Below are 13,123 nucleotides of genomic sequence, written 5' to 3'. Positions count from 1 at the left end.
CTGGCTGTGCCTCCCTGCCTCCCCCTGGGTATTAGCTTAAACTGGCTTCGTTCCCGTCACAACACAGACTGGCCCTGTGTCTACTCACTGTCCCTGGCCTTTGGATAGTAATGTCTTCTATGGAGTCAAATGGTCCATTCCTTGAAGGCCCAAGGGACCAGGGACTCAGACCCCAGCTGCTCTCCTCTCATACCCTCCACAGTAGGGAAAGGACTTACAAGTCAGGATGCTCAGTCAGTCAATTGGTTACTACATCTGTATTCAATTTCTTGTGTCTGGCTTTGTACGGGGCTCCATTATACAAGAGATAGACAAAGGCAGAGATCTGGCCTGACCTCGGGTTCCACTCCCCATCCCCAATACTTCTTCCCTCCATCCGCACCATGGAGTTAGGCCAAAAGGACTCATACATAGGAATATGGGATAGGTGGTGGGATAGATTGTGACAGTGGAATCATGGAATCTATCTAGATTGATTAGTTCTGATCAAATAATGGAGTAAGAAGAAGTATGAGAACTGAGTTGGGGTAGAGTATAGATTGTGGAGAACCTTGCATACCAGGTTGGGGACTTTTATCATGTAAACTATAGGGAGACTTTAAAGGTTGTGATGATGAGGAATGTCATGCTTTTAGTTCTAGAGCTGGGGAGTGATTGGGGAAGACCCTGAGTAGCAAGATGAGGAGTTTGGACTTTCATGTAGGCCACTGGGTGCCATTAAAGGTTTCTGATCTGGGAAGTGATGAGCTGATTCCATTAAACTTTGTCTCCCTCCCCCTTACCCCATCTATTCCCCTCCCTACCCTACTATTACCATGCAAAGAGTTTGGTTCACTGAAGAGAGTTAATTAAAGATTTTTTTTTAATGAATCAGTGTGGTGGTTTGGAAAGTTTATTCTAGCAGGGTGGATATTTATTATGCCCTGGGCTTGTCCCAGCTCACATCATACTTGGAGTCCCCTAAGGCTTTGTCTAGGGCTTAGCACCCTGGGTCCATCTGGATAGTTTCCCAGGAACAGCCTCCTTCCTGTCCCCCCAGGGACATATTGATATCACCCTGGGTTGCCCAATCAATGACTGTCCATTTCAAGGGAGGATTAATCAAGTGACAGCCCAGCATCTATTGATCAATTATTGATCTATCCCCAGCATGGTCTAGAAGCAAGGTCAGGTCTCTGCTTATCAGAAAAGTGAGAATGAAAGAGAGGATAGTGTGGAAAGGAAGGAAAAAAGGATGAGACATAGCCCCTGCTCCCTGCGGGCCTTCATCTCAGTGGGGAGACACAGCCCCTTCCCTTAGCGACTCCTTCATGGGAAGGTAGAGACTCAAAGAGATGCTCTTCTGAGGGAGAGATGTGGCCCTGCCTCAGGGCAGACCTCCAGGGAGTGAGAGAGCCTGGCTATGCATCCACACAGGCAACACACACGTATAGAAGACATATAGAGCAATGTACCAAGCAACGCCACAGGATTATGGCGCAGACTGAGCAGAGAGCTATTGAAGGGGCGCCAAGTTCTGGAGTGATTGGAGCAGGCTGGGGAGGCGGCAGTCTCTGAAGGCTGCAAAAAGAAGAAGGTCTTCGAGCTGCCTTTTGATTAAAGAAACATGGAGGTGGAGTAGTGCCTTTCTGGGAACTTAGTGTTTTAGAGTGATTAGGGACCAACCCCCTCCTTTGACATATGAGGAAACTGAGGCCCAGAGAAAGAAAGGCACTTGTTCAACATCACACAAGTAGAAAGAAACAGCCAGGATGCAACCTCTTCATTTTTTTAAATTGTGTACTTGAAAAACAGCATTTTAAGTGAATGTAATTGTAAATGCACATCTTGTTCACTTTGTTAGGGTAAATAGGAATGGACTGATAGCTTTTATTTTTTTCCTGAGAGATTTTGATCACCTTTTCCCAAGTGTGGATGACTCCGCCTCTATGGGGGAAGTAGAGGGCTAAGTGGTCAGGGCTCTTTAGATGCTCTGTTGCCTCCTGAGATAAACGGACTAGACAGAGCTCTTTGTAGCGTTTTCTATCTAATTCATTTTAAAGGCTAGGAGTATTCAAACTTGTAATCCTTTTGTACCTTCAATTGACAAACAAGAGTTCTCTTCCAACATTAATCTTCCATACGTAATTTTGCATCTCATAGTATATAGTTCGCATTCAGAAATAATGGCAGCTGTGCCTTCCCTGGTCATATCAGGTTTGGGGTCTTGTGTTTGGGTCTTGCAAGGGTTGAGGATGGGGCTGGGTCCCGCAGAGTGCAGTGGAAAGAGCCCTGCATTTGGAATGGAGGATTTGGGTTCAAATCCAATCAGAAAGGTTGGCCACTTTTTACCTAATCTAGGCCTCAGTTTCCTGTTGGTAAAAATAGGAGGTTGGACTAAATAGACTTCTCCCCCTCAACCCTTCTTTTCCTACTGGAAATCTATGATTTTCAAATGGATCACTTCAGTATCCAGAGGAGGGTAACTCGTATGGGGAATGACCTCAGTTTATACTATAGGAGGGGTAGTAGAAGGCCCTGAGGGTGTCTGTCTTTGAGAAGGTGGGATAGTTGTATTTGAAGGGCTTTCCTGAAGAAGAGGCATTCGGTTTGGTCTGTCTTCAGAGAGATGAGTGGAAGTTTCCAGGAGACAAATTTAGGCATAATATAAGGAAACACTTGCTAAGAATTGGAACTGTCTGGAAGTGAAATGGACCACCTTGCAATGTGGTCAGTTTCTCCTCACTAGAACCCTTCAAGGCTGACCTCTTGTACGGTATGTTGTGTGTGTGCAAGGCCTTTTTGTCTTTCTTTGTGTCCGCAACATTTAGCACAGGACCTTGCACATAGTAGGTGCTTAATTTAAAAAAAAATAAACTTAAATTTAATTAATTAAAATTTAATTAAATAAATTTAAATTTAATTAATTAAAATTTAATTAAATAAATTTAAATTTAATTAATTAAATTCCTGGGAGGAATGGATTGGACTGGAGGGACCTCTGTTGCTCCAACATTCTATGACTTGAAATCTCATTCTTCCCACTGTCACCTTGTGCCAGGCTAAAGAAAAAGGATCCCTGGGTTTCCTGGGATTAGGAGCTGACCGAGCACCTTCCCCAGGCCTCTGTTCTGGGTGAAGTGAGGTGAGGTGAGGTGAGAGGAGGTGGAAGAGGGGAGGGAAAAAGGAGGAGTCACTGACCCACATTCATCAGAACTAGGATGGGGGAGGAAGGGCACTCAGCAGCCTGACCTAGTTATTTCAAGCAGGTGTAGTCCAGGACAGAGTAGGCTCCTGGCAGGGGCGCCTAACCCTCTCCTGGAGCCCGGGATGAGGGATTAGAAAAATAGGCAACCTTTCACAACATCTTTTACACTGTTGTGGAATGTAGAGAACATTGGAATAAAGTCAGGAAACCTGCATTCTAGCCCTGGCTCTGGCACTGACAAGCTGAAAACATTTGGGCAAGTCCATTGACCTCTCTAGGCCTCGGTTTCCTCATATGTAAAATGAGGAGATCGAACTAAAAAAAATCAAAGTGCCTTTCATAGGATGCTGTGATACTATAATATGGGTCAACGTGGGGAAAGGTGAAAGTTTGGGAGAAAACAGTTTTAACCAACAGTAAGAGAGCTTTAAGTCAAACTTTGGGAAGAATTTCCCAATAAGATGAAGCTATGAATGCATTACGTGAAAGCAGAAGTTCTTAACTTGGAATCCATGAGCTTGGGCATTTAAGAAAAAAAAAACACAACCTAAAAACATACAAGATTACAAAGGAAATCAATCATATTGAAATATAATGAATCAAAATAGTATTTTAAAAAAAGACCAGGTTTGTGGGCCTCAGATTAGGAACTCCTGTTTTCAAAGAAAGCTTAAGGTCCTTTAGTCCAGACTCTGAGCTGGATACTCTGGGCCCTAAATCTTTTTCCTTGTGACTAAACCACTTGGCTCTGAGTACTTACTGCCCTCTGTGGTCACCCAGAACTGGTTAGCTGCCTCTGACCCAGGTTAGGCCTAAAAATAATAGCACCCGACCACCTTTGGCTTCTTTTCTCTGAGTGACGTGTCCCCGGCTCCTTCAGCTGATCATTGTATGACATGAGGGACTGTTCGAGTAGGCCCTCTGGTCCACATTCCCCTTCTGTGTTACCTTAAGTCAGCACCTGTGCCCATATAGTAATAGCTGAGCCTAGGTACTTCTTCTGCCATGTAAGACTATATGAAGAATCAAAAAACATTTCCATTTACTCACAGACACTAGTAACTTTAATTCCAAATTGTGTGATGGATTGGACAAGAAAGTTGTGAGGCTAGGTTCTAGTTTTAGATCTTTTCTTGGCTGGATGCATGACTCTGAGCGAGGCACTTCACTCTCTGGGCCTCAGTTTCCTTTTCTGTCAGATAAGGAGGTTGGAGTAGTAGACATCTAAGGGACCCTCACTGTAATCTAGGGCAGTTAGGTGGTGCAATGGATAGAGCACTGGGCCTGGAGTCAGAAAGACCCGAGTTCAAATTCAGCCTAAGACTCTTACTAGCTGTGTGACCTTGATTGAGTTACTTAACCCTGTTTGCCTCAGTTTCCTCAGCTGTAAAATGAGCTGGAGAAAGAAATGGCAAACCACTCTAGTGTCTCTGCCAAGAAGACCCCAAAATGGGGTCACAAAGGATCAGACATGCCTGAAATGACTCAAAAACAACAAATAACAAACCATAATCTACCTTACATAGAAGCAGAATCTAGAATTCTTGCTTAAGAGAATTCTTCTTAGAGCAAGAACCATAGCATAAGAGATAAGACCCAGGCTCTCCTAGGCCCCAGCTCCAGGAGGGCCTCACTGCGGCTCCCTTATGCCAGAGCCTTTGCCAACCCAGTGGAGAGAGCTGGGCCTGGCCGCTCTCCCACCACCACCTTCTGTGGAGGCTGATAACATAATTAGCACCGGGCTGAGAGCCACTCACGGCCCAGGGAAGCGTTTCCAAGGGCCTGCTTCATCTGAAGAGCAGGCTGTTTCTCCCCCTGGACCACAGAGCCCCTGCTTCCTAGGAGGAAAAACAGGGAGCAAATCCTAGGCTGGTATCTGGAAGGCACTTAAAAACCTAGAACCTAGAACCTAGAATCTGGAGGGAACCTTAGAACAGAACATAGCATGTTGGAGCTGGACAAGACCTATGTCAGAGGTGAATATGATAATAACTAAAATTTCTATAGTTCTTTAAAGTTTACAAAAGGTGTGAGATTTCACAGAATGGCAGGATCTCAGAGTTGGAAAGGACCTCAATGGCCATGTAGAATAACCCAGATCTCCCATTATAATATACTTGAAAAGTCATTTATGCAGCCTTAGGTTAAAAATCTCTATTGAGGGGAAAACTCACCAACCTACTGAGGCAACCCTTTTCAAGTCACTAAGCATTTATTAAGCACCTACTATGTGCAAGGCCTTTTTGTCTTTCTTTGTGTCTCCAACATTTAGCACGGGTCCTTGCACATAGTAGGTGCTTAATTTTTTAAAAAAATAAATTTAATTAATTAAAAATTTATTAAATAAACTTTAATTTAATTAATAAAATTTAATTAAATAAATTTAAATGAAAAAAGTCTAAGGAGGGAGATAACATGCAAACAGCCAGCATATGTACAAACAAGATGCAAGCAGGATAAATTGGAGATAAGCAAGAGAGGGAAGGGGCTAACATTAAGAGGGACTGCATGAATTTTTTGTCCTTTTTTTTTTTTTTTTGGCAATTGGGGTTAAGTGACTTGCCCAGGGTCACACAGCTAGTAAGTGTCAAGTGTTTGTTCTGAGACAAGATTTGAACCCAGGTCCTCCTGACTTTAGGGCTGGTGTTCTATCCACTGCACCACCTAGGTGCCCCAATTGCATGAATTTTTAAGAATAATTTTGTTGCATTAAACCCAACTTTGCCTCTTAAGCAGAGAGGTAGGAGTAGCTACTTAAAATTGCCTGTCTTTTGCAGATGAGAAAACTGAGACTCAGAGGAATTAAGTGGATGGCCAAAGGTCAGTTTTTAGAATTGAAGCTAGGATTTGAAGCCATATCCAGCCAGGTTTTCTGACTCCTAAGTCCAGTATGTCGTCCATTCCACAATGGACCTTAAAATACGGAATATAGAATGTCAGAGCTAAAATGTTCTTGAGTTCATAGAATGTAAGAATTGGGAGAGGCATTTGAAACCATCTAACCCCAAACCCCTTACTTTATTTTATTTTTTTTTAATTCTTAATTTTGAGTTATTATACTTTTTCTGAATTAGTTTATTCTTGGCAAATCTTAAATTTCAAGTTTTGATATTGTTTCCTAATGTCCAATTCCTTGTTCAGAAACAAGATCTGTGTTTATAATCACCCTAGACCTGAAGAAAAAGTGGAAACCAAGGCAATTTTTTGGTTTGACCACTATTTAGAGAAATATCACAAACCCCTTATTTTACAGAGTGGGAAACTGAGGCTCAGAGAGTAGAAATGACTTTCCTAATGCCACAATAAACCCAGAAGTGAAGCCACAAGGCAGGAGCCATGTCTCTCTCTTTACAGTAGTGTGGATACGGGGAGATTCCTGAGGGCTGAGTTCGTGTCTCTGTCTTTATCTGGCTCCCTGGGGGACCCTACGTTCTCTGTTGAATACAGTCTGTTGACCTGTGTGGCAGGTGTGAATGTATGAGAAGAACATTCCAGGTTCAGCCTGTGACAGATGAATGCTCATCACACACTCACCAGGGCAGGGGATGGGGCACAGGAAGGAATGATGTCTTTCCTTTTGAGAAGATTGACTTCAAATCAATGAAAATAGTGTCGTCAGAGTGAGAAGCCCTGGCACCCTATGGGGGAAGCAGCCCTGGGCTGGGCATCAGAAAACCTAGATTCCAATTTTGGTCCTATCATTGACTTATGTGGTGTGCAAGCCTTGGGCAATCACTTTTCTCTTCTTGGAGCCTCAGTTTCCTCATCTTTAAAATGGGCATGGTAATTCTTTCTTTCAATGCATATCTCACAAGATTTTTGTGAGGATCAAATGGAAGTCTGGATGAGCTCATATTTTGTAAACTCTAATAGTAACAATAACAGCAACAACAATAATAACAGTGAACTTGTGACTTATGGTTATCCAAAGAATTTCCTCATAACAACCCTATAAGATAGATATTATTAACCTCACTTTCTAGAGATGTAATGGAGTATAGTGGATAGAGTACTGGTCTAAGAATTAGAAAGTCCTGGGTTCAAGCCATCCCCTCCCCTCCTCCAATACATATTGGCTGTACGACCCTGGGGAAATGATTTAACCCCAGCAGCTCCCCAAGATTCCAAGTTGCAAAGCAGGTACAAATCTGCATTGGTGGAGGGATTTTCCTCACCAGAAGTTCCCGACCAACAAAATCATAGGTTTGGTCGAGAGAGAGAGAGAGAGAGAGAGAGAGAAAGAGAGAGAGAAAGATTGAGGTTGAGGCTCAGAGAGGTTGATTAGTACTGGAGGTCACACAGCTAGTAAATGTGAGATCCAGCTCAATTCGTCCTGACTCCAAATCCCATGCTAAGCACTGTGGACATGCCATGAGTTGTTTGTTTAAAAAAAAAAGTTCATTTTATTTTTCATCCTAAGTTGGCCGGCTATGGCTTTTATGCCACAGGATGCACAGGATAGAAGGAACCATGCAAAGTCCTTTCAGCCATCCCCAGGCTTCACCAGAGAGATGGACAGTGAATCGATTTTCTTTTCCGAGACCTCCAGGGAATTAGTCAACCAGCAGCTGTGATTGATGTTAACTGAGCCCTTGCTGGGGAGGCAGCATGGTATATCCTGACTTGGCTGGCAGGTGGGGGTTGTGGGGTGGGAGGAGGTAGAGAAGCCTAGGTTCTCCTCCTGGCTTCTCTGCTAACATGCTCTGTGACCTTGGGCAGATCATTTCACTTCTCTGATACTGTTTCCTCATAACCATAGTAACAGAGCTCATTTCTACTCGAGCTTACAAAAGAACCCCGCGGGGGGGGATGGTACAGAATTCTCATCCCTGTTTGACAGGGAAGATTCAGAAAAGGAGATTGCCCAAGGTCAGGTAGCTAGGGACGGCTCCTGACCCCACAGCGAGGCTCATGGGAGAATCAAAGGGAAAAGGACTCTGGAAGAGTCTAGTGGTAGGAGAATGAGAAGGATGGCTGTGGGCCCACTCAGTCACCCTCACCAGGTGCCTGCTAAGTGCTGACTCTCAGTGGCCAGCACCATGACTTTTCTATATGGGTCGCTGAAGTCAAGAAGATAAGGGGCTTAGGGCAGCTGGGTGGTGCAGTGGATAGAGCTCTGGCCTTGGAGTCAGGAGAACTTGAGTTCAAATCTGGCTTCAGACACTTGATACTTACTAGCTGTGTGACCCTGGGCAACTCACTTAACCCCAATTGCCTAGCACAAAAACAAAAAAAGAAAAAAAAAAGAAGATAAGGAGCTCCTGGACCTGAGGGCAGAGGGGAGGAGAACCCCTGGATCTGCTGGGGAGATGGGGACCTTAGACATGAAAGAGCTGAGGAGCAAGGGGCTGGCTGGTCAAGTTGGACCTCCTCAGAAAGAAATGTCCACTCCTTGATTACCAGAGAGCAAACAGCCTAGTACACTGGAACAAGCTTGGATCTGGTCAGAGGACCTGGATTCCAATCTCACCTCTGATACTAACTGGCTATGTGACTGTGGACAAACCATTGAACCTTTCTGAGTCTCAGTTTCCTTTTTTATAAAATGGTGGGGTTGGACTAGATGGCTTTGGAGGTTCCTAACAGCTATGAATCGATGGTCCTCGTGATTAAGGATCTGCATTGAAAGGGACTCCATAGTGGCAGTCATGGAAGGCTTCCTGGAAGAGAGAGTATGACATAGTCACTACACTGTATTGGAAGGAACAGGGGACTTAGGGCCGGTTGTGGTTGTAGTTGTGGTTGTTGTTGAGTCATTTCACTCGTGTCCGACCCTCCGTGACACCGTTTGGGGTTTTTTTGGCAAAGATCCTGGAGCGGTTGGCCATTTCCTTCTCCAGCTCATATAGAAGAGCCCAGAGACCCAGCTCTGAATCTTGGCTCCGTCAGATCAGTAGCTGTGTGTTCCTGGACAAGTCCTTTCTCCCTCTTGGGGCCTCAGCTTCCCCCCGTGTAAGATGCAGTTACTGGGTTGTATGATCTTTAAGGTTCTTTCGATGACCGAAGCTCGTTGGATGGATGACTTGTGGCCGTGCCTGCCCCCGCCCCCACGGCGATGGGGAGGTTCTTTCTCCTGCTGCCCTCATGAGAGGAGCTCTCACTCCTCAGGCTTGTTTGTTCCCCAAGACCCCTCTGCTGCCCTCTTCTAGCCTCCCCCAACACTCCTCTACTGGACATGAAGTTGTAGAGGGGAAGCTGAGACACTCCCGTTCCCTGCTTAGGTGCATACACATGTGCATGCAGGCGTGTGCCTACACACATACAGGCACACCTTCAGGGCTTTGCACTCTCACATAAAACAAAAAGCCAAAGGTTCACGCGTGCACACACCTCCCCAGCCCACTCGACCTTACGCAGCGTCACACATTTTCTCAAGTGCACATAATCTTGGACAGATGTGCATTCTTTCACACCCCTATCCACTCACCCATATGCATACCCCCTCCCCCTTCCCCTTTCCCTCTTTGTTTTCCCCTGTGGAGTCTTTGCTTTCCCCCTCCCCCACCCGGCCAGGCTAGTGGGGGACTTGGGCCCGTAGGAGTGTGTGTATTTGTGTGAGTGAGTATGGGTTGTTTTTTTTTTTTTTTTTGGTGGTGGTGGTGGGGGTTGGGGGCTGGCTGTTCTCCAGACTTCAGCAATTGCCTGGCATCTCTACCCACTGCTGGCTGGGTAGGCAACTCTCTCTGTCTCTGTCTCTTTCTCTGCCTCGGTCTCTGTCTTTCTCCCCTCTCTCCCCTCCCTAGTTTCTCTCCCCCATCTCTCATTGCTCCCCTTTCTATCTCTTTTGCTCAGGCCCCCCTCTGTGACTCCTTCCTGCCTTCCTCTTCCTCACCCCTCTCCCCGGGTTTATTGGGCTCAGGCTCAGAGGGCTTCTGCTGCCTGGGGGCGGGTTTGGGGGGGGAGGGAGAAGAAGGAAGAAGCTCTGGGGCCTCAGGGGGAGCAGAGAGATGGAGACCAGGCATCTAGGGGCTGGGTGCTGGGCTGTGGGCAGAGGTGAGGGGGTGCCTGGGCCAGGGCAGGCTGTAGGTGGGAAGATTTTCGGCAGATGGATAGCTAGATGGACTGATGGACAGACAGAGGCTGTAGGACAGACGGACAGCCGGCCGGCCTGCCAGGCGAAGTCCCCTTGGCTGTATTGTGCTGGCCAGTGATCCCTTAATGATTTCATTCCTCCCTTCTCTGCTGCTGCCTCCTCTCACGCTGTGTTTTCTCTCCTTCATGTGTGTATGTCTCTCTCTCTCTTTCTCTCTCTGCCTCCCTCCTGCTTGGCCTCCCCCCCCCACTTCACCGCCCGCCCCCCCTTCACCGCCTGCCTCTCCGGCCCCCCACCCCAACCGCTACCTCCACCCCTTCCAGATCTTCCTCCTCCTCCTCCTCCCAGCTCGGCCCCTGGTCCTGGCGAGGCTGCCGCACGGTGCCCCTCGATGCTTTCCGAACCCGCTGCCTCTGTGACCGCCTGTCCACCTTCGCCATCTTAGCCCAGCGCAGCGCTGACGGGGTAAGTCCTGGGGAGACCCAGGGAAAGGGAGAGGAAGAGGGAGACAGAGGGAGAGAGAGAGATAGAGAGAGAGAGAGAGAGAGAGAGAGAGAGAGAGAGAGAGAGAGAGAGAGAGTAAGAAGAAGAAGAAGAGAGGGTGAGGAGAGGGAGAGGGAGGAGGAGAGAGGAAACAGGAGGCAGGGAGGGAGAAAGATGCTGAAAGACACACAGGCATACCATGCATATAGACTTGGACTGGGAGGGAGAGAGAGAGAGAGGGAGAGTGTTGGTGGGTTGGGGGGATGGGGAAGAAGAGAGAGACAGAAAGACAAGATGGGAAAGCTTCCCCAATGACATTGAAAGCGATAGATAGAAGGCGTCAGGTGCCTGCTGCTGGCTGTGCTTCTGCCTCTCCCTGCCTTGGAACCAGGGGACCAAGGGACCTGGAGGAAACTGGGGGAGGGGACCAGGGGTTTGTTCAGAGACCCCGTGGGTGGCCGGTGCCCAGCGAGGAAAGACAAGCTCCGGTCAGAAGTGACTTAACGGGATGTTCCAATAGCTGCACAGCTTGGGACAAGAATGGGGAAGGGAGGGAGGGAGAGCAGGAGGTGTCAGGCAAGGAATTGGTGTGCGGGGCTGTCCGATGCCTAGCACTAGGGGCACCCCGTGGGAAGATTGGGTTCCAATGAATCCGGGACAGCTCCATCGCTCTCACTCCCCTCTCCTGTGCTTTCGTGGTCCTCCCGTCTCAGTCCCTGAATGTCTCCTTCCCTGCTCCAAAGTAATCTAGGGATTGAGCGGTCCAGGGGGGATCGCAGGGGGAAGGGTATCTTTGCCATGGGACTTCTTCTGTGCTGGGGTCTCATGGTGGGGTTGGGAAAAGAGCAAGAGTTTTGGCTAGCCAGGTCTGTCAGAAAGTTGGCGTTCTCAGACTTTAGACCTGCGAATAGAGCAGAGGAAGCTGGGAGCTGAGTATTCTGGAGAGACTAGAAGAGTGAGCTGTGGAGTCTGGGGCATGGGAGGGGACACTGAGGGGAACCAGTGCCTGGGAGAGGGGATTTAGGGTTTTGAAAGTCTTGGAAGGGGTTTGGGCGGGCTGAGGTAGATCTGGGCTCTGTGGCTCAGGGGGAGAACTCTGAAGTATTTGGGGACTAAAGGGAGAATGAGTGAATCAGAATCAGTGAGAGAAAGGTGAGGCCCTGGGGGAGTGGAGACTACAATGGGGAATGGAGAAACTTGGACATCTGACTTGGGGAGCTCATGGGCCCTGAGAATGAGAAGGAAGAGCTGAGAGGAGGGGAGGGTGGGGACTAAGAAATGGAGCAAAAGAGACCCAGAATCCAGGAGCGGTAACTGAGGGTTATGGGACCTGAAAGAGAATCCTGAGAGGGCTCTGAGGGCTTGGGAGGAAATCAGAGAGGGAAAACTAAGGAGTGGCAGAGAGGTAGATGGGGGCTTTAGAGAGCAGAGAGGGAAAGTTTAGTGGGGGAAGCTGAAAGGTCTTGAGGACTGGAAGAATATAGGGAAAACTCTAAGGGCCTAAGAAAAAGGGCTGAGGAAGCCCAGAACCTGGGAGAAGGAACTGAGGGGTCTGGAGGTCTGGGAGGGGGACCTGAAGAGGCTTAGAACTTGGCATATGGAACATAGAGGACACCAAGTTTACCTGGAATGGCAGAGATGGAAGAGATCTTAGGGACTGGTGAGAGGGGCTGAGAATTCCCTTTTTCTCTGTTTAATAGGGATGTCTGAGGCCCAAACCTTAGTGGTAAGAGCCTGAGAGGAGAGGGACGGATGGTGGTGGTGGTTGGAGGAGGGGAGGGTTGTTCCTAGAACATCCCTCCTCCTCCCTCTCCCTTAAGGCTCTGGCTGTCTGTGTGGCTGGGTCTCAGCGCACTCCTGGGGGGGGAGCCTTTAGAGCCTCGGTGCCTGGGTTCTGCTTTGGGGGCGCCAGGGAATTGGGGCAGAGCTGCTCTAGCCATGTCAATCAGGCCCATAGGAAAAAGGGAGGACCAGGCATCAGCCAGAAGGAGAAGCAGGAACAAAAGACCAGGGCTGGAGCTACTTTGTTAGATTTTCTGGTATGTGAGTTATTATTATTATTACTAGTGGTGATGTCTCCAATAAAGAACTCAATGCATTTGGGGGTCTTCGGGTTTCCATGGGAACTGCAGTGGCTCCAGGGTACGTAGGAGGGATAGGATAGAACTCACTAAGATAGGACAGGCCAGCAAGCCCACCCCATGCTGTCACTCTCTACCTTACAGACCTGTTGTAAACGAATCTTTCAGAAAACCTTAAAGTGTCCTAAAGATAGGAACTGTTATTCACTTTGTCATAGGTCTCCTCCTACTGAGAGGGTCCTCCAGGGCAAGGTTTATCCCAGGCATCTACTCCCCACCAATTTCCTACCAAGTCAACCATTTTTAAGGGAATCTATCTAGGCCAGTTTGGGGATCGAG

At 47.6% G+C, this 13,123-nt stretch overlaps 1 protein-coding gene across 1 annotated transcript in view; it reads left to right on the top strand.

Moving 5' to 3' along the window:
* ADGRB1 (adhesion G protein-coupled receptor B1) overlaps window positions 1-13,123 on the top strand; it is a 204,560-nt gene that overhangs the window by 111,483 nt on the left and 79,954 nt on the right. Inside the window, exon 17 of the mRNA XM_027845202.1 lies at window positions 10,544-10,685. Within this exon, the coding sequence (XP_027701003.1) occupies window positions 10,544-10,685 (142 nt within the window). The remainder of the gene's footprint in view (window positions 1-10,543; window positions 10,686-13,123) is intronic.

The sequence above is a fragment of the Vombatus ursinus genome, unplaced genomic scaffold (genome assembly GCF_900497805.2).
Source record: "Vombatus ursinus unplaced genomic scaffold, bare-nosed wombat genome assembly UNPS02005236.1, whole genome shotgun sequence".
Taxonomy (NCBI): domain Eukaryota; kingdom Metazoa; phylum Chordata; class Mammalia; order Diprotodontia; family Vombatidae; genus Vombatus; species Vombatus ursinus.
The sequence above is the reverse complement of the archived record's forward strand: the minus strand, read 5'-3'. Positions and strand labels throughout refer to the sequence as shown.